The sequence below is a fragment of the Gambusia affinis genome, linkage group LG01 (genome assembly GCF_019740435.1).
Source record: "Gambusia affinis linkage group LG01, SWU_Gaff_1.0, whole genome shotgun sequence".
Lineage (NCBI taxonomy): Eukaryota > Metazoa > Chordata > Actinopteri > Cyprinodontiformes > Poeciliidae > Gambusia > Gambusia affinis.
Genome location: NC_057868.1, coordinates 23,194,828 through 23,218,674, shown reverse-complemented (window position 1 = coordinate 23,218,674; position 23,847 = coordinate 23,194,828). Strand labels below are relative to the sequence as shown.

The 23,847-nt window shown below is 39.1% G+C and overlaps 2 protein-coding genes across 4 annotated transcripts in view; both read right to left on the bottom strand.

The window, feature by feature from the left end:
• arhgef19 (Rho guanine nucleotide exchange factor (GEF) 19) overlaps positions 1-1,748 on the bottom strand; it is a 28,157-nt gene extending 26,409 nt beyond the window's left edge. Inside the window, exon 1 of one of the 2 annotated variants that reach the window (XM_044126972.1) lies at positions 1,300-1,748. The gene's annotated coding sequence lies outside the window, so the exon portion shown is untranslated. The remainder of the gene's footprint in view (positions 1-1,299) is intronic. The other variant, XM_044126980.1, reaches the window with a different exon arrangement.
• Positions 1,749-4,136: 2,388 nt separating this feature from the next.
• ano11 (anoctamin 11) lies at positions 4,137-23,616 on the bottom strand. Of its 2 annotated transcripts, XM_044126949.1 has the most exons (24): positions 23,492-23,601; positions 23,159-23,325; positions 21,453-21,579; positions 21,221-21,375; positions 21,016-21,123; positions 20,546-20,682; positions 20,401-20,458; positions 20,201-20,311; positions 19,950-20,115; positions 18,410-18,500; positions 17,765-17,861; positions 17,519-17,662; positions 17,138-17,275; positions 16,413-16,511; positions 16,217-16,319; positions 15,818-15,929; positions 15,672-15,726; positions 15,481-15,578; positions 15,168-15,304; positions 14,019-14,224; positions 13,785-13,921; positions 12,947-13,037; positions 12,610-12,741; positions 4,137-5,944 (listed from the first exon to the last, which is right to left on the bottom strand). In XM_044126949.1, the coding sequence occupies exons 2-24, from the start codon at positions 23,288-23,290 to the stop codon at positions 5,921-5,923; spliced, it is 2,658 nt and encodes an 885-aa protein (XP_043982884.1). In that variant the 5' UTR covers positions 23,291-23,325; positions 23,492-23,601; the 3' UTR covers positions 4,137-5,920. The 2 variants fall into 2 exon arrangements, with proteins under 2 accessions (XP_043982884.1, XP_043982894.1); XM_044126959.1 differs by having other exon boundaries at positions 23,159-23,616.
• Between the last annotated feature and the right edge of the window lie 231 nt (positions 23,617-23,847).

The window sequence follows — 23,847 nt, the reverse complement described above, 5'->3', positions numbered from 1 at the left end:
CTCTGTGTAATTTCACTAAATGAAAAACAAGCTTGGTTAACCAAAACATTACCAGACACAAACACACACACACACACACACGCACACACACACACACACACAACTTCAATTCTTGTTAAAGTTTTGTATTGAAACAAATGAATCTGTAAACAAAATAAACGTTTGCCTGACTGTGTTATTTTATAATTATTTATAGGAATTATTTTCATTTTGGTCCTTAAAATACCAACATTCTAACTTTATATTTTGGTTGCTCTGATGATGTTATTTTTAATTATTGAATGCTTTATGCTATGATCTGTTACTCTGTACTTGAATATTCTTTGTACCAAATACTTTTTAACTCTTATTTGAGTAATTTCTTAGACAGCTGCTTTTATACTTTAATGTATATATATATATATATATATATATATATATATATATATATATATATATATATATATATATATATATATATATATATTGAAGTAGTACTATTCTTACTTCACTCACTGTACACATCTCTGGACATAAGGTAGTAAATCCGACCATTTACACCACCATATTGTGCACCAGCCTATTTACCGCCAGACTATTTTATACAGGCACGGCTGCAGACGCCTCACATGACAAACCTCTTAGTCATCAGGTGGGCAGACGGTCTCACCTCAGCTCACCTTCTCTGACAAAGTTTGAACAAACAAGGCACCTCCTGATGATGCACACGACAACCGGACGAGAACTTGAGTGAAGATATGACCTTTTGACACGAACTCCCACATTTCAAAACACACACACGCACACACACGCGCGCAGGTGAGTAAAGTGCTCTGCCTGGCAGTGCCCACAGGTAAGCGCTCGCGTTTCAGCCTTACCTTGAACTATTCCACAGAGGAGAGGCGAGCGCCAACTTTTAGCCACGTACAGTTCCCCCAACAACCTTTCATCTAACATATTCCAGGCATGCACTTACCTGCCTCGCTCTGCAGCGGCTCACTGCTGCGCTGCAGCCATCGCATTTAAAGCCTCACTGCCTAAGGAGCTGCTGGAAACATTACCGATGCAAGAAGCAACAGCGTCTTCAAAGGGAATCAAATGCAAAGGGAAGCTAATAATTTCTCATGTAGCAAACATGCATCTGCTTGAGCTGGATAAGTTGACATTCTCCATCCAAGAGGGACTTTAATTTAGTGTTTTTTTCCCCAAATACAGATCCTAAATTTTCCTCCTGTAGGTCACCTGGATGAGCTCCACAGCTTTGCTTTCACCAAGCACACAACAGGAAGCACAGCCTCGGCCCCAAACAGCACAGCTCACCTTTCACTCCCTGCTGCTGCAGCAAAGTGCTCAGATGACGTGTTTTCAAGGTGCTAAAATGTTGATTTATGTGCTCAGCTTGTTATTTTGGGGGACGACCGGTCCCGTACCTCTCCGGCATTCGCAGCCTAGAGCGTGTGCTGGACGGCGTCCAGCGGCAGTCTGTGAATCCAGCAGGCCGTCCCGGGGTCAGGCCGAGCCTTTCTGCAATCCATTGCTCCCTTGTGTTCCTCTCGGCTTCCCCTCCTCCCTTCTTTGCACTTGGCTTTCTTCCTAATCACAGCAGACTTTTCAGAACTGATGTCCCACTTCTTGGTTTCTCCTCTTATTGCTCCGCTTACTCTTTTCCTCGCATAAGAGCCTTTTAAAAATCAGCTTGAAAACACCCGACACTTGCTGCTCTCATAGCTACTTATAATGCAGATCCACTCTCTCTCTCAGCTTCTCTGCCTCTTTACCCTCCCACCCTCCTTCTCTCTCTCTTTCTCCTCTCTCTCTGCTACTGTTGGGGAAGAGCTCTCCTTTTTTTCCTCATATTCTCCTCCCTTTCTCTTGCCCTTCCTCTAATAGTTATTTAGTGTCTCGTTTCAGCACCTGCCCTGACACAGAAAGAGGAGAAAGGGAGAGGGATGAAAATGATGACCCACCGATACGAAAGTGTTTGCAGTGCCTTGAAAAAGGATTCATACTCCATGAATGGATCTGCACTGTTTAACCTGAAACTGCTATTTTCGTGTGAAGCCAGACCTTCATTTTATTTAGATGTGTCAGATTAAATGGGGGCTAAATTAAACCGAGTCCTATGCAGACTGGAAAAGTTTGAGGTTTGATTTCAAGATTTTCCAGGTCTGGATAAGTCTTGAAAATTATTTGCATTTATAGGATTTATTCTCATGCTCTAAGATTGATTTCCTTCCTTGTGTCTTTGCATCTCTTTAGTTTGTACTTTTTCTTTCATACCTACTTTTTGTCCTCCCGTCTTTCACGTCTTTCTTTCATTTGCTCCACATTTTGTTTATCCTTCTTTTTATACTCTCTTTTGTTGTGTTGTTCTCTTTTTGATTGTTTTTTTGTCCTTTCACCCTCTACCATCTTCTTCTTCCTCCTTTATTGTTTCTTGCTTCTTTCCTTCTCCCTCCTCTGTTCCTGTTTGTGTTTTTGTGGTGTTTCCATGTTCTCTCTTTCAAGACTTAAATGTTGAGAAAGATTTATGAAGAACATTTGCATTGCTCTTTTAAAACAGTACTTGAAGGACAAGAAAGTGTAGATTTGAGTCTGGACAAAGCTGAAATTTCAGACGTGAATAATTGATTAGGATCCCTGAGATTTGTGTTTGTAAAAACCTTGGGAAGCCATTTGTCACAGTTATGTATTATATTGTTCCATCAGCACAGTTGATTATGAAATTATCTAAAGAGAATACAAACAACCATATATTAACACCTACGGATTAAATTAAAATGTCTGGATTTGATGTATTAATATTGGAGTATGGTAATGATGCAGAATATAAATCCACACCACACATTACGGATTTTTATCTTCTCAATTCACCCTGTAATTATGCTACTAATATAAAGTAGTCTGGATAAAATCAAAACACATGAAAGTTGCAAAGCTCTTACATTCAAGGAGGAACTGTTTTGTGCCATCTGACTGCAAGTACACACACACTAACAAATTTAACACATAAAAACTTTGCAGAAAAATTATTTGCATGTCTTTGTGCTTTTATGCACTGTAAGAATAAAAGCACTCCCCCCCACCCACCCCCCAAAAAAAAAAACAAAAAAAAAAAACAACCCTGCTCCCAATCCAAACGTCATGCTGCGACAGGAAGGAGCTGCAGAAGTTGCTGAAGCTCTGCAGAGAACTTCAACTCTCGTCTATTCCTGTGCGCTCGCTGCTGTGTGTCAACGGCGTTCACTTATCAAAGATAAGGTGAAGAAGAGGGTGGCGGGTTAAATCGGGACAGCAGCTCACTCTGCAGTGCTGGATGCTCTGATTGTTTTTGCGTTTTCGCTGTAGCACAAAAAAAAAGAAGAAAGAAAAAAATAGTCTGCATGCACCAGCAACAGATACGGCGTGGATGCCAGTCATTTCTTAGTATCTACAGTGTGTTTCAAACCAGCACAAATGCAACAGAGCAGAGTTTTGGTGTGTCTTATACTTTGTTGGCTGTGCTGCATCTTTGCCCCGCAGGCGATTCATTTGCAGCTCTCCTTCAGCAGCTCTCCTGCATGCGAGCGTTGGCTTTCTCGCCCTCGCAGGCGGTGTAGCGATCCAGCCAGTGTCCACAGCGCATACCTGTGCTCACTGACATGTACTAACTCACTCTTCCTGCAGGCCATGGCAGAGGAACGCGCAGCAATCACAACAATTCAAAAGATGAACGTGGCAAAGAGGGAGGACAGGCAGAGAGGAGGGGAGGGCATTAAAGAGAGATGATGGCTGGAATTAAATAAGCAGCAGAAGAAACAATTCTAAGAGGGAAGAGGAGAAAGGAGTGAAGAAAAATGTGAGGCGGAGAAGAGGAGATCAAACAAACGTCAGAAATTGCCCAAGGGTTGGAGCCATTGGTGGATAGTGTGAGAGGAAGAGAGAAATCATTAACGAACGCTGTCTGTTTCTGTCTGCTCATAAATCAGGATCTTCTTCATACGTCTCTGCAGAGCAGAGAAAGCTGCAACATGGAGAGAAAAAGGAGAAAGGAAGGAAGGAGCCTGGTTCGGGGATGATCAATGAACGTTCGTCCCTGCAGCATTTCCTCGCTCAGCAGAGACAATTACCAAGCAGCAGTGTGCTGCGTTCGACAAACTAGCTTTATTCTGGTCTAAAATGCAAAAAGAAAAAAAAGCAACCCTGAAGTGAAAAGCTTTCTTGTTCAACAGTACATAGGCCTACTGTTAATACAATACTGTGCAGGAAAAAAAAAAACTGACGTGCTTATGCGGGAAAACAAAACAAATTTTACAACCTTCTGAAAGTTAACAAGGAGAGTAAAGAAAAGCTTGCTCTCTGTGCAGCCTTACAGTATTAGCCAACAATAAAATGGAAGGCAAACTCCGATTTATAGATTGCGGTTGGTTTTCAAGCAGTGGGAAACCCGACTGAGTCCAAGAAGTCGGATGTTTATCGTCTTTCATGTCTCTGCAGTGGCATTTTCAAGTGTGAGGAAAAATTGGGGTTATCTCTGCTGGAGGTTAAAGACTACAAATGATTAACAGAGCTGACATTGCAGACCGAGGTTGAGTTAGGTTTTCACCCGACAGATTCTTCAGAAAAAAAAAAAATACTCCTACCAGTGAAAAATATTTCGGTTTGACACAAACTACATCTTGTCATCAACAAAGAGTTCCACAAGAATGTTTTCATAATGAACATTTTGTCGTGTTAGACCACAAACTTCATAGTATTTTACTGGTATTGTATGTGATAGACAAACACCAAAAGCTTCATAAACTAAGATATTCAGACACCTGTACTCTGATGCAAACAAAATATGGTTGTCGAGGCCATGTCTCCGCCACCCGAAGAGCTTTTTGCTCATTCTGTAGCTCAAACCTTCCGCAGAACATCAGTAAGTATATCTGTTTTAGCACCGATGAAATTAGATTCCATTAGAGTAGTAGTGGATTTGATTAGATTATTCTGATTTTTGACTGAATGTTTTTCAAAACATTTCACGGCATGATGTTGCCACTGATATCCCCCCCCCAAAAAACTATTTTGCTAGGAAGACGGTTTCACCAAAACAGCGTTGAACTGTGGTGAGACTAATCATGTTTGAAACCATAGCTGAGCTAATAAAGCTTTTGGTTGCGCTAAATCTGGACCGGATATGTGGCGTTTCTGGGCTAAATAAAGATTAGCCAACTGATCTCTGCTAACAAAGATGTCAACGGATGTCCAGAGTTTAGAAAGAGGGTTGATTGTGGTGTTGAGGTGTGTTCAGGGTGGACAGTGTTGTGCCTTTAGGTCAAAGAGATTTATTTTCTTCTCATGAACTGTATCTTCAGGGGAGTCAGAGTAAAACGGGTGAAAAGAAACGCAGGCCACACTCTTCAGATTTTTATTTTTTAAGACAAAAAAAATATGATAAACTACATTACTTTGAATATATCTTGCCAAGTTAAAAACACTTTACAAGTGTTTTTCCTGACAGATAAAATCCCAGTAAAACACAGTGACGTTTGTGGTTGCAATGTGACAAAATGTAAAAAAATATAAAGATAAAGGGGCTGTGAGTACGTTTGCGAGAATCTGTACACATCTGCATCAACAATGCATGCTGTAGCTGCTGGTAGTCATAAATCAAGTTAATCTGCAGTGAAGCTGCGTCATTATTCCTCATGCTTGATGAATTACGCCTTGCTCTAAAAAGGAAAGCCCATCTTAAATTATAGCTCAAACATCCAACAACTGAAGTTAGAATCCTCCTGGTGAAAGAGCCAGCCAGTGACCTTAGTTTCCTTTGCCTCAGTATGCGTGCAGCAGCAGCAACAATCTCATCTGGAGCTGGCTTTTCGACTTTCAAATGATGAAAAAATTATCTTTCTATATTCAAAGGAGCGTCTTCCTCGAATGTTTCCTCCCAGCATTCCATTGCAGTCCCGATTCATCAATCCAAAGGACATGTCGCTTGCTTCAAGTGGGGCGGCGCAATTTGATTTAGACATAAAAAGAAGGAGGAGAGATGAGAGTTAGTTTTGTCACTGTGGCTGCTCTATGGAAGCTGAACAGTGCTGGCATAGATTATTTTTTGCTGTGATGCTGTAATTTTCAGCTGTTGGCAACTTTAATAAACCCTATAATTTAAAAACTCTAGTATCAGTAAATGGGAAACCTTGGAGAATGTTCCTATTATGGAAATGTGAAAAACCTAAAGCTGCAGTGGCGGTTTAACTCATCTCAGGAGGCTGAAAATACGGAAGCAGCCAGTCCAAATCTTGTTACAGTTCAATAAAACACCTCAGAGCGATTGAGTCATATTATTTGAGGTCAAACATACGCACAAGCTGATATAACATTTAAAAAGATTTTCATCACTTACATACAGTGGAACCAGGCATAAGCAAACTAAGCAGCCGCTTAGGGCCCCAGGGCCACCAAGGGGCCCCCCTCAGTGGAGCTGATTTTTTTTTGTTTTGTTTTGGGGTTTTTTAGTAATGATTTCTGTCATTATAATAAAAAAAGGACACAATCATCATGAAGTGATTGGTTTTGACAATATTATATATTTGATGATGTATGTATAAATCTACATTTTATGGACAAAAAGGAAACCAAATTGTTCTTGGGGCCCCCTGGTGGCCGCGGTAGGTCATGCACTGTTAGCCTTTGCTGTATTTTCTACAGCAAAATACCGCAAAATGCCCAGTAAAACTAACATAAAACATCTTTACAATTAGTTACTGTAATTTGCATTGCATTATGGGTAAAGGACATAGTATTACAGTAACTTACTGTATGTTTTGAAGTTGCAGTAATTTACTGTTTACACATTGCAGTAGTGGTACTGTATTTATAATGTCTTGCACTGTTAGCCTTTACTGTATTTTTTACAGCTAAATACCACAAAATGCCCAGTAAAACTAACATAAAACATCTTTACAATTAGTTACTGTAATTTGCATTGCATTATGGGTGTAGTACATAGTATTACATTAACTTACTGTATGTTTTGAAGTTGTAATTTACTGTTTACACATTGCAGTAGTGGTACTGTACTAATAATGTCTTTGCGCTGGCCATGTAAGAATTCTATTTGATTTCCAACGGTCATCATAGATGTTTCATCGTGGTTCCCTGTTTCTGTATTTTTACTCCTTTAGTGGTTAACATATTTTTAAGGCAGAAAGAGAGCATGTACTTTTGTTTTTTTCACATCCTAGCTAACATTAATATGCAGTTTATCTGGCTACGTCATCAAGGGTGGCTTCGCTTCCAACGTTTTTCTGATGACGTTTGTTTTAAACTCCGAAGCTTTTTCCGTCCAAGTGCAAGTGCAGCTCTGTCGCTGTGGGCTCACACTGCTTCAGCTCTTCGCAATACAGGTAAAAAAAACACTTCTTAGAAAACTGTTTGAAGCGAAAACCTAATCTGGATATGTACATTTTAGATGGAGCTAACGTAACTTATAGCATCATGCTGTAATGCTATAACTTAGCATGAGGTGAAAGATAGAAAAATATGATGGTGTTATTTTTTGAGCTGGTTCGGAATTAACGTTAGCTAAGGTGCTAATTTTACCGAAGGTTTTAGCTTGACTTTTGCCGCTAAATCTTCCTCGAACGACTAGCTTTGGGTTGAGATAAGCTCAGTGCTGAGTGTCTGTTAGCATTGTTGTTACATCCTTTGTCGAACAATATAACGTTAACTGATAATTGATCCCCCTTTTTTAAAAAAAATAACTAATAACTAATTATCTAATTATTTTATTAGATAATAAAATAATCTAATAACTGTTCATTTGTTTAAACCATGACCTTGCAAATGTTAAGAGTGCAGATTAGCTAGGTCAACAAGGATGAATTCTAACTTGTTCTTTTTTTTCTTTTTGTCAGATGACTTTTTTTTTAACTCCCAAGCTTTTTCCCTCCAAGTGGCTGTGCAGTTCTGTCCTGCTGAGTGCTAACATAGTTTCAACTCTTGAAAAGACAAGACAACAGGTAAAAAGACAGCTCTTCAAACATATTTGAAGCCACAAAATAGTCTGGAAATGTAGAGGAGCAGCTAACCTAATCTATAACTTTGAGCTTGCTACAGCTAGTTAGCCTGCTAAAGTACCATTACATCTCCAACATAGTGTATAAGAGTCTGTAAATGAGGACAAAGGTGGAAAACATTCAAGTGGTTTCTGTTATTTTTTGAGTTGGTTCAGCCACAGTGGCAGGTGGACAAAAAAGTTAATTTCCAAGCCTGGTTCCATATAAGGACTGTTCACCTGTTTAAACCATGCTCTTACAAATTTAAAGTTAAGTCAGTACTAACGGGTGCAATTATGTACAGGTGTAAATTCTGCAGTATTTGTACTTCATAATTTAGAGAATTTTGTACTCATGTGAAGAAACATCAACACACAGCTAATTATCAGTTTTGTTGTGGAATAGAGCAATGTCCTACTTCCGTCAGAGAAAAAGAAAACATTTCGAAGAAAAAGACTCAATCTTCATCTTGGTTGATGTAATTTTATATCGACTCTTAACTTAAAACACACATCTTAAATCAGAATTGTTCAATTAATTTGTTAAAGGTATCACTTCACCCAAATCACAAACATTTTGTTAACCCATATTGTACTTAGCCATTCAGATACTGTATTTGTGGAATGTAATGCTTTAAAAAATTCATTTAGCCTCACAAACTGTCATTCACATCCGCTGTTTCAGAGTGGTAGCAGGATGTAGGGGTAAAGTCTAGTCTAGTCTCTGGGGTGAGGTTCTCAAAAACCTCTTGTAATCTGGGTGAACTGGCCCTTTAAATATAAATTACTACCAGTAATTCATAATTCAGAATTTTCCTTTTATGTTTCAAAGGTATCTTCCACCAAGATGTCTGTTGAGATGGAAATGACCTTACCCACTACACCAAGGGTAATCATGCTTGGTAAGAGGAATATTTTCTATCACTATAATTTTTTGTAGCAATGTATGTAATAGTTATGGTAGTCTGTACTTTTACTCACTAGCGTTAGCCTGACAAGGGTTTGTCTATTTTAGGAAATAGCTTGATGTCTGCAACCCGGTGGATGGTCAGTATGGAGAAGAAGGTATTTTTCAAGCCTGAGCAACTACATGACTTTGCCAGCGTCCTTGCTGTCTTTTTTAGGTCATATTATGACTTCAATCTGGAGTATCAGGAGTCAGCATCCACCACACTGGAGATGATACAACTGTAAGTACTCTACACCAAGCCATTTATGAATTAAATTTAATGACAGTTTGACTGATGATGAAGATCCATAGCTGATTGCTGTATTGTATGTCTTCATTTAAAAAAATACAATTAATATATTTTATTTCTGTTAAAAGATTCTTTGTGAGCATCAATCCAGATGTTGGTACCAAATGCACAGCCAGTCAGTACAAGCCGCAAGATGGGAAGTCAAGAGGAAAGTAGTCAGTGTCAACTCCCGGATCAACACCTTCCTTCAACGACTCGCTGAATTTGAATGGAGGACTTCCAACTAGGTAAGCATTTTACCAAATGTTTATTATTTTATTGTCTTTATTGTCCACCAACAAAATGACTAAAAAGATTGTTATGACATGTTGTATTTCATCGTCTCCTTGGGGACATTTGCAGGGTCTCAATACAGTACGCAATCGTTTGAATTAGTGAAGACTGACTGACTGCTTTTGCCATAAACAATCCAAAAACCTGAAGTGAAGCCAGTCCTGCTCATTCTTTATGCAGCTTCTATTATCACTTAAGTGCAATTGATTTTTTTTTTTAAACAAATTATCACCTTAATGCTGCTTTATACCAATGGTTTTATGCATTTGGACATTGTCACTTCAGCTTAATTTGTCAGCCTTCCTGTCGATTTGAAAATGTAGATAACTTCCTGACCATCTCATGACTTCCCACATCGTCTGTCTTATTCTTTACAGTTCAGCTTCCACAAGATGGATCTCACTGATTTTGTTTGACGAATGGAATAAAAGTTCTTCTGATGTAGGAAATGCATCTGATATAACAATATTTATTGATATGAATGCCTACCATACAGTACATTATCACACTTGCACTGTTTTTGTGATGTATTGTGTAACAGTGCACATTTAAGCTTCTGTTAACTGCTTTCTGACAATGCAGCCTCTGCTGGTTTTTGACTGTTCACCATTTGAATGATATACGTGTTCATGTTGGTGCATACCTGATATGGTACATAAAATTTGTAGTGCCCAATTTTTTTAGTTGTTCTTTTGTTGTACAGTGTGCAACAAATAGAAAAGGTTATGTAAAGATTGTTACTGTTATTGGATCCAGATGCATTCAAGTGTCCATATTGAATGAAATACAGTTCATATTCAAATGAAGTTATATATTCTATATATTTTTAAAAGTCAGTCTTTAATAGTTTATGGCTGGTACTTGATGCACACGTTCATGTTGCTACATACATGTGCCATAAAAAATATTGACATGACCTGTAGTGTGTTCTATGGTTTTGTTGTTTTATAGCACATTATATTGTATTGTGACATTGTTCTTTATGACATTGTGAATATATAAATGGATTTTATTTCAACAAATCTGCTGAAAATAAATACCTGTTTTTATTCACAGTACTTGGACTAAAATTTCTTTTATGAAATTTTTCGGTTTATGGTAAAATATTCTTGTATTAAAAAATGTAAACTTTAATTTACAGTAAAACTGATATTATGTTGTGAAACAAGTTTACAGTAGACCAGCTTTACTATAAAATACATTTACAGTTTTATGCTATAAACTACATTTACAGTAAAGCAGTTATAACTGCAAAGCACACTCACAGTAAAAATTAACTGTGAAATATCATGACAGTAAAGGTACCGTAGAATGGTGATTACAGTAACTTACTGGCAACACTGTTGCCAGTAAGGTACTGTAGAATGGCAATTACAGTAACTTACTGGCAACAGTGTTGCCAGTAAGGTACTGTAAAATTACAATAAAAAGTCTAACAGTGTGCACGCTTGGCTCTGTATATTTCTGAGGTCTTTTGGCTTCAAAATAAATAAAACTGGATTTAGAATGAATAAAGCCAGCCTACTTTAACATTCGGGAATGAATTACCAAAGCCCTGACGTCAACCTTGTTAAAACTCAAGTTCATTCGAGGACGACAACCAATTTGAATTTACTCTTCTACTTCTGATAAGAGTGGTGAAGTGTCCAGTCAGAAAGAATTACGCTAGAGGTTTGTTGTTGATGATAAAAAGCTGACGGTTTCGCTTCCTTATCGGGTCTGGTTGTGGGTGTGTATGTCTGATCAAATGTGTACTTAGCTTTGGGTGGATTACTAAGCTAGTTGTTGTTTATGCAGATAGTTTATGTTGTAGCTTAAAGTGGAACATTAAGCATTCTGTCCATGCATTCACTGAAATCAAGTTCCTGTAAAACTCTTATACTCACCTGTGTTTGTGTGTGTACCAAGCTAAATGCATATTGATTTTACTCTTTTGTTTTATAGCTTCATAAAGCTACACCCGAATGCTACTGTGAAATCTGCAGTTACTCTGAAGTGAAAGTACACACCCTGTCAATTCTTTGCTTTTCTGATATAAGTGACTTGGTAGTACCAGGTTCTATAAAGAGATGTCACAGACTCTGATTCAGACTCAGAATTAAATGTAAATAATGGAGTGGTTCTTCTTCCGTACAGTTGCCACATCCTTGCAGGGAATGAAAGATTGCTGCAAAGTCAATGATTCAGAGGTCTTTCCATTGATAATGTTTTAGCAACTACACCGTGTTCCAAATTATCATACAAATTGGATTTAAGTGTCGTAAAGATTTATTTTTTTGTTGTGCTATTAAATGTATAGATGGTATTGTGTGTCAGGGCTCTTGGAATCACTATAATTAATTTCAGAGAGCTGGTTGGTTAGTTTGTCAATATGACAACATATGTCTGTAAAGATGTTTTTGATTGAAACAGCTTTTGATTTTAGTACATGTGACCACTTAATGCTGTACATTCAAAGAATGACCGTTTGCAGTTCTTTATAATCCATAAAATGTTAAAAAAATCTGCTGTGCATAATAATTTAGAACAGTTCATTTTGAGTTTTTTATTTTGGAAAAAAAATACTGTTCTCATGGGGAGCTTTGTTCATTAAAATTAGATTTATACTGTAATGGGTTCATGACTTGAAAATTATACTGACCATCATTTGCATTGAGCATTTAAGAAAATCTGAGAAAAAATAAGTTGCATAATAATTTGGAACACGTTGTGTAAATATTCACTGTGGCTGTTGTATAAGAATTAGAGTTAAACTAGACAGTATATCTGAATCTGACTTTTAGTTAGCACAACAACAATTAGCAAATCCCAGTGTTTTGTGACTTACAACTACTACAGCTCCTCAGATGTTAGAACATAAACACAGCAACACAGTTCTTGACATGTTCTCAAAAACACAGGTTTAACATTTTTCCATAAAACATTCAGCTGATGGATTTTGGTCTTTAGTGATTATTAGGTAAAATATGAATCTCTTACTATTTATACATAAAACTTTGTGTGCCTCACTGTCTCAGTGAGCTGCGTTGGATCTGGCTGGACAGTGTTGGTTTCTCGTTGACCTCAACTTACCAACAGCGCCTCCTGGTTTTCAGCCAGCGCTTGCTTAGCCAGGTAGCGCTCTCGCTTGATCTTCAGCTCCAAGGACTCGGGTACGTCGGGTACGATCCAGTCAATGGCTCGCAGAACAAAAAATACCACATGCTATGTTGAAGGAAAAACAGAAAGAAGACAACAATATGGTTCCCTTCACACTGGGGAAGAATTAAATCATTTCTAACCTCTGAACTGACTATTGGAAATGATCTGTTCAAACTTGTATGATAGAAGACGAATATACAGGGACAACATGATTCAACTGATAGTTTTATGCTAAACATTAGTGGATTTCAAGTGTCTTCATTCAAACCTCAAATGCAATAATAAAACCAAGTCGCACAGCAAGGAGTTCCCAGTAGAAGAGTGTATACATTCCATCATTGTCTCTGAATGCTTTATATCTGGAAATAAATGAAGCACAGTCAATGCAGAGCATGTACAGCAGCAGAACAAGAAGTCATAACAAATTCAATTTGGAACGCGACCTACACTGCCCTCTACTGGTCAAGTCTAGGATTCCAAAAAAAGCAAAAGGAAAATGCAACTTCTGCTTTGAACAGAAATATAATTAAACACATAATCCTGATACAGCTAAACATTTACATTCAAATGAACTCAACAATATTTGATCTCAACAAAAAAAAGTATAAGTGGCATAATGATTTATTCACATTCAAATCAATCAAATTAAGTCGACGGCCCCCCGAATCTGAGTCATAAAATACCAACACGGGGTTCTTCGGATAATCCCCAAAAACCAAATCAAGTTTAGAAGTAAGTGCTAAAAGCAAACACTTTGAATAACTTTTACTAGAGATTATGAAAAAAAATTACATTCTTGAGTGAGTATCTTCATTCAAGTTTTAGTAAATAAATCATCTAACAAAAATGACCAACAAACCACAAAGTTAAAATGCCACAGAAAGTATATCTTACTTTCCTCCAGCTTTTGTAAAGAGTAATTGCCATTGACACGGCAAGGCATTCAGACTCATCCCAATGTTAACCTTAGCTAAAATAAATAAAGGAGAAAATAACACTGACCCTGTTAATACACTTCTCTAAAATACACCAAATGTAGAAAACTTTCTGAATTAAATTATTTGCACTGTTTTCGAGACTTATAAACTGAAATGTTGCCACCATACCTGCACCTAGGGTAGTCGGTGTAGTTGAGTGGTGCATAGGCCAAGGTGAAGTTAACATATCCATTAAGATCGTTCCTGAATTTGTACTGGTAGAGCAGGCGTGGTAAAAAATCTGATGTGAAGGCGATTAGAAAGGCCTGAGAAAATAAAAGTGTCACCATTTCGTTAAACACATATTCATCTTAGTGATAACTATGCAACATCTTGTAAAAGCATAACTACAGATCTACTGACGTTGGCAACGACAGACAGATGGGACAAGGCTTCTAAGATGTTGAACCAAACGCCGATGTTTTGAGCCCGCTCAGCCACCGGTCGGCGGTACTCGCACACAAACTTGTGGGCGTCAAGGCGAATCTCCACCCAGTTGTTCAGGAGGGCGAAGAGCGGCGCGAGGGGGAACGCTGCTACGAAAATTGTGATGAACCCAAACTGGAGGACTGGAGGACAGAGAGACAGTTTTACTTTGAGCAGCCAAACATAAAATTACAACTAATGCCCTCCAGAAGTATGGGCCCTGCTGGGGAAGATGTGTTCAAAGGCCTTAAATAAAGGGTTGTTATGGAGGCTTGGTGACTTGCTAACTGTAGATCTGGTGAAATTTAGGAGATTCTCTGTCTTCTTGCAGCCATTTAATAAAGTGAGGATCAACACTTCTTATCTCTTCTATTTATATGAAAAAGAGGCCTCTCTATTTACATCATAGTAATGCCCAAGGAAAACAGACAGTCATGGGTTATATATTAAAAAATCCTAGACATTGACTCTTTTTTTTAACAACCAAATCAGCTACATAACTATTTACTACCAATTAGTGCCAATAAACATGCCCCCATTGATTGTGAAAATCTTTTTTTACCATGGTATTTTGCCATGAACATAAACCCTTGGGCTCTGTTTCCAATTTTGTGAGGTAAGGCAAGCATTTCTTGCACAACTTTGCACTGGTCTGTCATTCATTTATCCTTAAAAATACTTTTCCTGGCAAATCTTAATCACAAGAGCCAACTACTGCTAAACACAGGATGCCACATGGCCTTTCTTGTCTCTGGGAACTCGTGATATTCATCTTTTAATCGGTATTAAACCTTATTCAACATGTAAACTACATGAACTTTTTCCATTTAGCTTTCTCCAGCTGACTGAGGAAAAAACTGGTTCTTATTTGTACCCAGGATGACCTTCAGGTCCTTTAAATTATGAACTACTCTCCTTTTAAACACACGTTTAAAAAACTTGGGAGATTGTTCTATACCTTTATCCCATTTCCTCTCGTAATGACCAGCTGTGCCAATAAGTGAGAAGGGCTGTGTATTAATAACATCTTTAGTGATCTGGGAATTGATCCAAAAAAAAAAAAAAAGCAAGGTCTTATCTAATTACCCATTTCCAGGTATTCCTCAAACAGGCCCACACACGGTACCAGCTTGTAGTCTTCCTCCCAGCGCCGAGGCTCATCTTGCTCATTATCTCCCAACACTTTGGCCAAGGTTCTTTTCTGCCGCCAGGCTTTTACTTTGCTGCATACAAGGAATAATAGATGGGTTAACATGCAAACAATCATTTATCAGTCTGACTGGATGTAAAGAAAAGCAACATCACTGTAAATGAACAAGATAACCTTTATAGAAACCAAAAAGATATGAATTCAGCTTGATCTAACAGCAGCAGCATGGTTGTACAAGAGGCAACATACGGTATGATGAACTCCTGGATGTTGTTGATGAGCTGCTTCCCCACCATTATGATGAAGAGTTGTTCAGCCAACTCAATGAGGCAACCACCAGGACCACACTGAAATCACAAGGTGTGCAGAAACAACTCAACTCAGCAACACAGGAAGAGAGTGTGATACATTCCAAGAATTCATATTAAAAAAGCACTAACGTCTTCGTTTCTCATCCCAAACAAGGTTCCATAGTTTGTAGGGTAACCCACAAACCTAAACTCACGGAGACAAAAAGAGAACGGCTTATATTTCTAGAGGAATGAACATTTTATCAAGTGTTTCATGTGACTGGGCCATGTCTTACCTTCCCTTAAAGAAAGCCACGTAGAAGGGAGACGAGTAGAAGTTGACAAACTGGAAGATGAACACTTTGAGGGTGAAAGCGTTGTCATGCTGGGTTTGGGTTCTGTGCATCTCTGTAATGTGAGAACAGAGAAATGCGGTGATGAAGTTGAAGAAATGTAAAAAGGTTTAAGGGGAATTGCTAAATACTGTATCTGAATAAGGTTCTAGCAGATTTCACTCTAATAAAAACCAGCCTTTAAAAGAATGAATTTGGTGTTTTCATTATTTATAGAAAAAAAAACAACCCAGAATGTTATCTTTTCTTTTTTGAAAACTTTCAGCTTACATTTCCTTGCAGACAAATGCAACGTTGATCGTTTACAGCTCAGATGTTTCCCAATTCTGCATTGACTCTTACCCCATTTGGTGAGCTGCTCAGCTAAGGCCGTATAAACCTGACCCATTACCAGAATGAAGCCCAGGTTCACAATGCTGCTGCAGATGTTAGCTATGGTTCCAGCCTGAGGAGGAAATGACAGCGGCGCTAATGTTTATAACATATTTTTTTAAATCAAAGAAATGAATCTGACATGTTCTGCGTAGGTCTGACATACCTCCGTACGCAGCACAGGGCTGCCGCTCTGGTACATCATGACGCTGATGACTCCTCGACACATGACCACTGTCACCAGGAAGATGATCACCACACACAGCTGAGGAGACATTATGTTGCAGAGGAATTGTTTTGGTTAAAAAAAAAAAAAAAAAGTTCAGAAGGTGCATTTCATCTACCATGATGGTTCACAACCAGAAAGTTGACTGAAGAGCAATCTTCATTATCTACCCTGTGCCTTACTCTGAGGTTTTTATTTATGGTGGAGCTGCTTGCTTTTTTTATTTATTTATTTATTTTTTGTTTCCATTGTCCCAGTTCTCTTTAGAAGCATGTAGGAACAATGACAAAGATAATCAGATCATCTTTAGTTCAATGAGGCTATCACTTCAATTCATTACACCTCTACTTAACTTCACTGAGTAGAAACAACTCCACTGTTCTGACACTGCCAATAAGAAGGTTTCAGTAGCTGTGCTATTTCTATACTTACACATTGTTTTCTAGTGTATTTAGTTAATAAAAAGACTTATGCTAACACTTAAAATTAACCTACTGAAGTCAGATTGCCAAAACGCTCAGTGACAACGATGAGATTATTTTTAAAAAGTATTAGAATCGACGACAATATCCCTGAATTTTCTTGGAATAAGATCAATGCCAAAATTCTCAGTATTGCACACCTCTACATTTTTGTCAAGTAAGAAGCCATCAGACACGACTCACCATCAGGACAATGACCATGGAGCCAGTGAACATGCGAGACAGTCTCGTCTTCTCTGGAAAGTACGGCTCTTTGACTCCAGTCACAGGATTTTCCTCCACAGTTGGGGCCGTGGCGGCAAACTCAGGACGGGGGCGTTCCTGAGAGGACACCGCAGGTCAGGTTTCTATTCATCAAAGTCTTGTTAGTGTGTATTCTCTACATGAAAAGATACTGCTGAAGGTGTTTTATGATAAATTAACATCAGGAAATAGATGGGTCAAGTTTTTTAAATACTATCATTTTCTTATGTGACTCCACCACAACATCTCTCAGTCTTTCCATTTGCAGGAACCATGAGAATAAATCAGCGTAGGGATGCTCATGCTAATGTAACAAGTAACCTCCTCCTCATGGAAATCCATGCAGTCCCAATGATGGGCCAGAGTAGCCATCTTGCGCTTCCAGAACTCCAGAAAGGTCACGGCCCAGAAGGACATGAAAACGCTGAAGAACACGGTACCGGGGTGGTCGAACAGGTACCCAAGCTGTAGCACACAGTGGCAAGGAACAGGTTTAAACTCTGAGCTTGTTCAAGTTGTGACTCTAAACTGAGTTTCACAGCAATTAAAGGAGTAAATACAGCTTACCTTTGCCATGGTGCAGATATCAGACATGTTCCAAGCGTCGCATGTTTTACAAAGGGGGCACATCGGATACGTCGCACCACTGTTACAAATGTCCTCCCTGTTGACAGTCCCAAATAATCTTCAAAAATGCACATCACTTTGCCTTAAAACTGGAATAAAAAACACACTATAGTTTGCCATCGAGTGAGAAAATGTTTATGGGCTGTCACTGTGAGTTTGCAAAGCTCTACTATCGTTTGGTAAAAGTTACCCTTTCAGTGTGTCTCGCTTAATTCGCAAATAAGTGTTGAAGATTCTAGAAAGGTTTACTTTCCTGGAAATCACAGCATTCCTTGGTGGAAAGCTACAACATGCTTTTTCCTCAGAGGATCAATGCTTATCTCATATCTGCATATTAGGTGCTCAACCGCAGCTGGTGCCAAATATTGAACTCGACAGCCTCGGAAGTAGAAAATCCATCAACTTCTGTGCACGAACAGATCTTTCTTGACAGAAGTTGTGGTCGTATCATTACCTCAGCTAAATTAATAATCGTTACTAATCATCTCTACATGTTGCTTCATATAAAGCCGCTCTGCTCTATGTCTCAGTGAAGCAAGTGTAGTATTTCCTGTGGTATTCTTGATGTTTTCATTGAAGACTCACGCTGGTGTGTTAGTGTCCATGGACATGACTCCTGACACAAAAACCAGCGTTCCCACTATGGCCGCCGGCAGCAGCCAGGCTGTGTAGAAACCTGCAGGGACACAGAGCTCCATTTAGAGTGCAGCTCTCAGTTGATGGAGGGAGAGGAAATGAAACTACAAAGCTGCTCCGAGGTTGATGCTGCGCTGCTAGAGACGGTCGTAATCGTTTAACTGTCCCAAACACATTCGCATGTTTTCTGCTGATGCTGCACTGCTCCTGTTGTTCATCTATTCCTATGAAAGGTACTTCCTTCTGCTGTTTGTTTGCTCAACACATAATTCTCTGTCGACGATATCTGCCAGACGGCTGCTGCAGTAGGCTATAAGCTTGATTTTTTTATTTATTTTCTTTATTTCAGCAATGTCGTCCCTTCAAGGTTTTAAAAGGAGATTTGAAGTTTTGATTTAGTTCATCAGTTGAAGGAAAAAGTTGATTAATTGACAAATTTCCTTTTGCTTTCAAGAGCTCTCAAAAATGTTTACGTTTTGAGCAGAAGAGAAAGAGATAAAGATAGCTTAGCAGGAAGACGCCAGTTCATTACGACACTAAATAACTCAGCAACACTAATACAGTGCAGTGTATTTTTAATATTTCTACATATCGGTGCCCCATCTCTGGCCATTTGAAGTGAGCTGGCTTAGACACTTTAAAAAGATAAAGTTTTCATCTGTGGCGTGTGTGTGTGTGTGCGTGCGTGTGTGTGTTTCAGTAAAATTTGATACAGTTACCAAATAATACAATTAAATGACAAAAGCAGAAAATCTTTACCATCATCAAAAGGAGATGAAATGGAACATAAATTAAGTGCCTGAACTTTAAATCTTCTTGGAATATTTATGTATATTTATATCAATACATTGATATGTTTTATAGATTTAATAATTTATTTATTGGGTTTACATTATGCTTATGTCAGGCAGGGCGGGGGGAGGGGTGTGTGCTCTCATGGTTCTTGGGAAAGCAAATGCCTTGGAATTAGCAATAAGATGTCTAAATAAATACTTCACTTTAAAGGGGCAGTATGTAACTTTTATTAAAAAAAATATTTTAATTGGTACAAGAGGCCGGTCTCAGCGCTGTCAATTACCGTCTGTGTGGCTTGTTGTGATTGCTCAGGCTAGTCAGAATGGCCAAACAAACTGTTTTCCTGAAACATTAAGTTGTTTCTCCACCATTAGCACATTTAGCAACAAGTACAGGAGGATGACTGACAGCGCTAAGACCGTCCTCCTGGCTCTGATTGGATGTTTTTAGTCAGAAGCGGTGCATTTCTTTAGATGGCAATAGTAGCTCAGGGAGGAGGTGTAGGAGATCAATCTTTTCACATATTATCTGTTTCATACTATAATGTCCCAACATGGTGACAATTTTAATTTAATTTAATTTTTTTAAAAGTTACATACTGCACCTTTAAGTTAAGTTGTTCACTCTGGAAATGGAGCTCCAGCAAGTATACAGAGTAACTCAGATATTTCCAAAAATAAGAATGATTTTATACCTAGCCAAGCAAAGTAGAGGGCAATCTTCTCTCCAAAGTACTCCCTAATGTGATCCAGTGGTTGGTACTTGAACCATTTGCACCAGCGAGCCCAGTAGTAGTGCAGGACCTGCCTCTGGTTGAGCTCGTCAGGATTTATCTCGTGGCTCAGAAGCTTGAAAGGACCCTGTTGCAAGCCCAAAACAACGAGGCTGATTAGAGAGGGAAACACAGCTAAGGTAAACATTACCCAGCAGATAACGATCTTTCACCTCATGCAGAGGATAAGCTGCTGTGTAGGCCCCTTCATTTACCAGTCTGTCCACGCCAACCTCCGTCCTCTTTCTTTTGCCGTACACCGTCCGAGCTAGAATCTCATAAACCTACGTTAGAACACAAGACTACATCTGTAGGATGAGGGAAACGCAAGCATCCCAAAACACCGCTATGCGGTAAAAAGGGTGTTACTTACAACCTGGTGTCTCTGAGTATTAGTGAAGTAGCTATCTTGGTCTTCGGAGCCGAGGAATCTACATAAAAGCAATTCATTCATGGACACACAGACGCTGGGTCTGAATTCGATGTGCTTGGGGTCGCTGATATCAAGTGGAACTCACCTGTTCATCTTTGACTTGTGGAAGGCGCATGTGTAATAGTCCAGCGGCCTGTTTGGCACTGATTCCATCATTATGTTGGGAACGCAGAGTCTTTTTAGAACAACGGAAGATGTGTTCAGGTCCAGGTGTTGCTGGGCCTGGAAATCCCGAGAGAGTTACAATTAGCTTTGTTGTGGCGATTATAGGTCTTAAATTCCATTCATAATGATCTTAAATGGGTCTTTAAAAGTCTTAAATTTGAGTTAGTGAAACCTACAGAGTCCCTGGGCAAGGTTAAGGGGATATAAATAGTTTTGGATGGCAGTGCATTTATTAAAAAGACAAGCTTTATCTTTCCTTAATACCATCTCTCTGTAGCAAATGAACGTGTTCTCCACGGCAATTGGGTTTAATATGAATTAGTTTCCAAAAAAGGGACACAGATATTTAAATGGTCTTGTTAAATGATTGTAAGGAACAGCTTTGCTGACCTGCAGTGGAGCTCGGAGGCAAAGTTCCTCAGCATAGTAAACCAACACATCCCAGGGGGCGCTGACTTTAAGAAAATGTATGGTTTTCTTTTCATTTGCAGATTCCTCCTGAATGGAGAGAGTGGAAAGAGAAAAGCTGGTGAGGTGATATTAAAGACAATGAATTCTGAGAGTCCTCTTGGACTAACAAAATAAACAACAGCACCTTTTCCAAGAGCAGTCCGGCACTCTGGAGGTTCTGGACAAACTTGTCCCTCCACTCTGCCAGTTGTGCAGACTCCCCATCCTCACAGTTCCCGTTGCTTTTCCCCTTCCCTCGCCGCTTGCTCCGTGACCGGATCTCCCACACCAGCACAAAATCTGAAAGCCAACATTAAATTCTAAAATAACTAACTGGAAGCCAAAACATGATTCAAAGCAACACTGGTGATGCATACCAATTTTAGTTCGTCCATCTCTGAAGTAGTTGCCCATTTTTGAGACGGGTTGGTTATCTCTTGTAGTACAGTGCAAATTAATTGGATCATCACCGTGGACGTGGCACTTTGAAGCTGCGGCTGAAAACTGAGAAGGAATGTGATTTGGCCAATATGTCAAACACGTAACAAATCATTGATTCACATTTTGTCAACGTAAAACCTCAAACTGTAACGTATTCTCTTGGAGTTTTATGTGTTATATCAAAACAAAGTAGCTTACAACTGCATCGTAAAAATAAGAAATAAAAATGAACCCTGGCATTTTTCTCTGTATCGAGCTCCCTCCTCTCTAGTCACCTTTTGCTGCAGTTACAGCAGCAAGTCTTCAAGATACGGCTCTGCCAGCTCTGAGCAGGAAGAGACTGAAATTGTCGAGTTTTGCCAAGGATTGTCAACTGAACTGGGTTGTTCTAAAACTAATTTATTTTTATCTTAAATATCCTATTGCTGCGCTGGATCTCAGCTTATTGTTTTTGTCCAGCTGGAAAGTAAGCCTTCACCCCCAAATCAATGCAATTCAACTCAAAGAACCTTTATCTATCCCAAAGGGAAATTGAATGTTGTTGTAACTCGTATCATGATAGGAGTCAGTATTACAGTGAGTCTGAAGAGGTTGTTGCTGGTGCAGTTAGGGCTGCAAATAATTATTCTTTTAGTAATTAATTAATCTATCAATTATTTTGACAATTAATCAATTAATCAATTAATAAACATTTCATTGTCTATAAAGCAACACCATTGCATTCCGTCAGTCAGTTTGAACTGAGTGAATATAGGCATTTTTTATATTTTGGATCTTTAAGGAGTTATAGATTTAAAAAAAAAAATTGTTTGAAGTAGGTAAACCAAAAAAAAAAAAAATCACAATAAAATATATTTTTTAATTTTTAATGTAATGAATATTGTGGCTCTCCACTAATTTAAATTTGGCAGTTTTGGCACAAGGCGCAAAAAATAAATAAATAAATAAATAAATAAATACATAAATAAATTTGGACACTACTGATTTAGAGGTATTGGAGTAAAATGGGCTGAATACAAAGGCACCTGATTCTCAGGTTTTTTTACTTGTAGTGTTTTGAAGACCGTGCATAATTATCCTTCTAAAGCGGGAAACTGTTATTTTGGCTTTCAAAGATCACGAATCTGAGGCTTTGCTGACGAACCCTTCCCTGCCTTTGGATGAGATTAAACCACACACTCCTGTGCAAGACACTGCACCATAAAAGCCTGCACTCTGCAGTAATGAGCTCGGAAACATGGAGACAGAAAGCAGTCCCTGTGCTTTCTCACACACACACACACACACACACGCGCGCACACACACACACACACACACACACACACACACACACACACACACACACACACACACACACACACACGCGCGCGCACACACGCACACACACACACCCACACACACACACTACATACGGTACAGTCATTTAGCCCACAAGCAACTTGTAGTGTGCTCATCACAATTTCCAGCAGCAGAGATTGCAGATCCAGATTTCCAGGTAAACGTGTGAAGTTAGTGAAGTGCGAAAAGATGATGCAGAGAACAAGAGCAACGTATTGGCCACATGTCGGGTGTGCTGCACGGTATGCAATTGCGTGGAAGAAGTAAAAAGAAAAAAAAAAGAAGAAAAAAGAAAGGTGCTTACACATCGTAAAGGGAAAAAGTCCCCGTTCTGCAGACTGCCGTAGCCGTCTGTGGCGTGTGCTTCACCCCTGGCGTCCAAATCCAGAAGGACTTCTCTGTCTCCACTCCGCACCTCCCAGCTCTTTTTCATCATAACGAAAAAAAAAAAAAACGCGCACTGCTGGCTGGCTACAAAAATATGAATAAAATAATAATAATTAAAAGGAACAGAATACTGATGACTTACATGAAACTGTGCAACAACAAACAAAATCTGTAGTTTTCTCTGAAGTTGAATTTTGCTAACGGCATCTTAAAGAAAGAACATAGCAATGCCAAATAAATGAACGGATACCTTCTCTGCAGGTATCCGTTCTTCTCTGCAGTGAAAACTAGGCTGGGGGATTTACAACAGTCTGTGCTTCCATTGTGCTCTTCCTCCGCTTCATCTCAGTATCCATCAAGTCCCCCCCGACTCCACTTCTCCCCCTTTCACGCACACCACCCCCACCTTCAGCGCCACTGCATTAGCAGAGAAGTACCGTAATGCACCTAACTCAGGGGCAGCGGCACATTCTCTGCTATTGCTGCATCTCAGCATGAGAGATGCACCCTGCACATTTCAGAGGCATAAATAATTGAATGTGGAGTCAGGAGCAGAAGCCCTCTGTGACTGTATAGAAGATAAAACGCATCTGTTGAGTGCGTCTT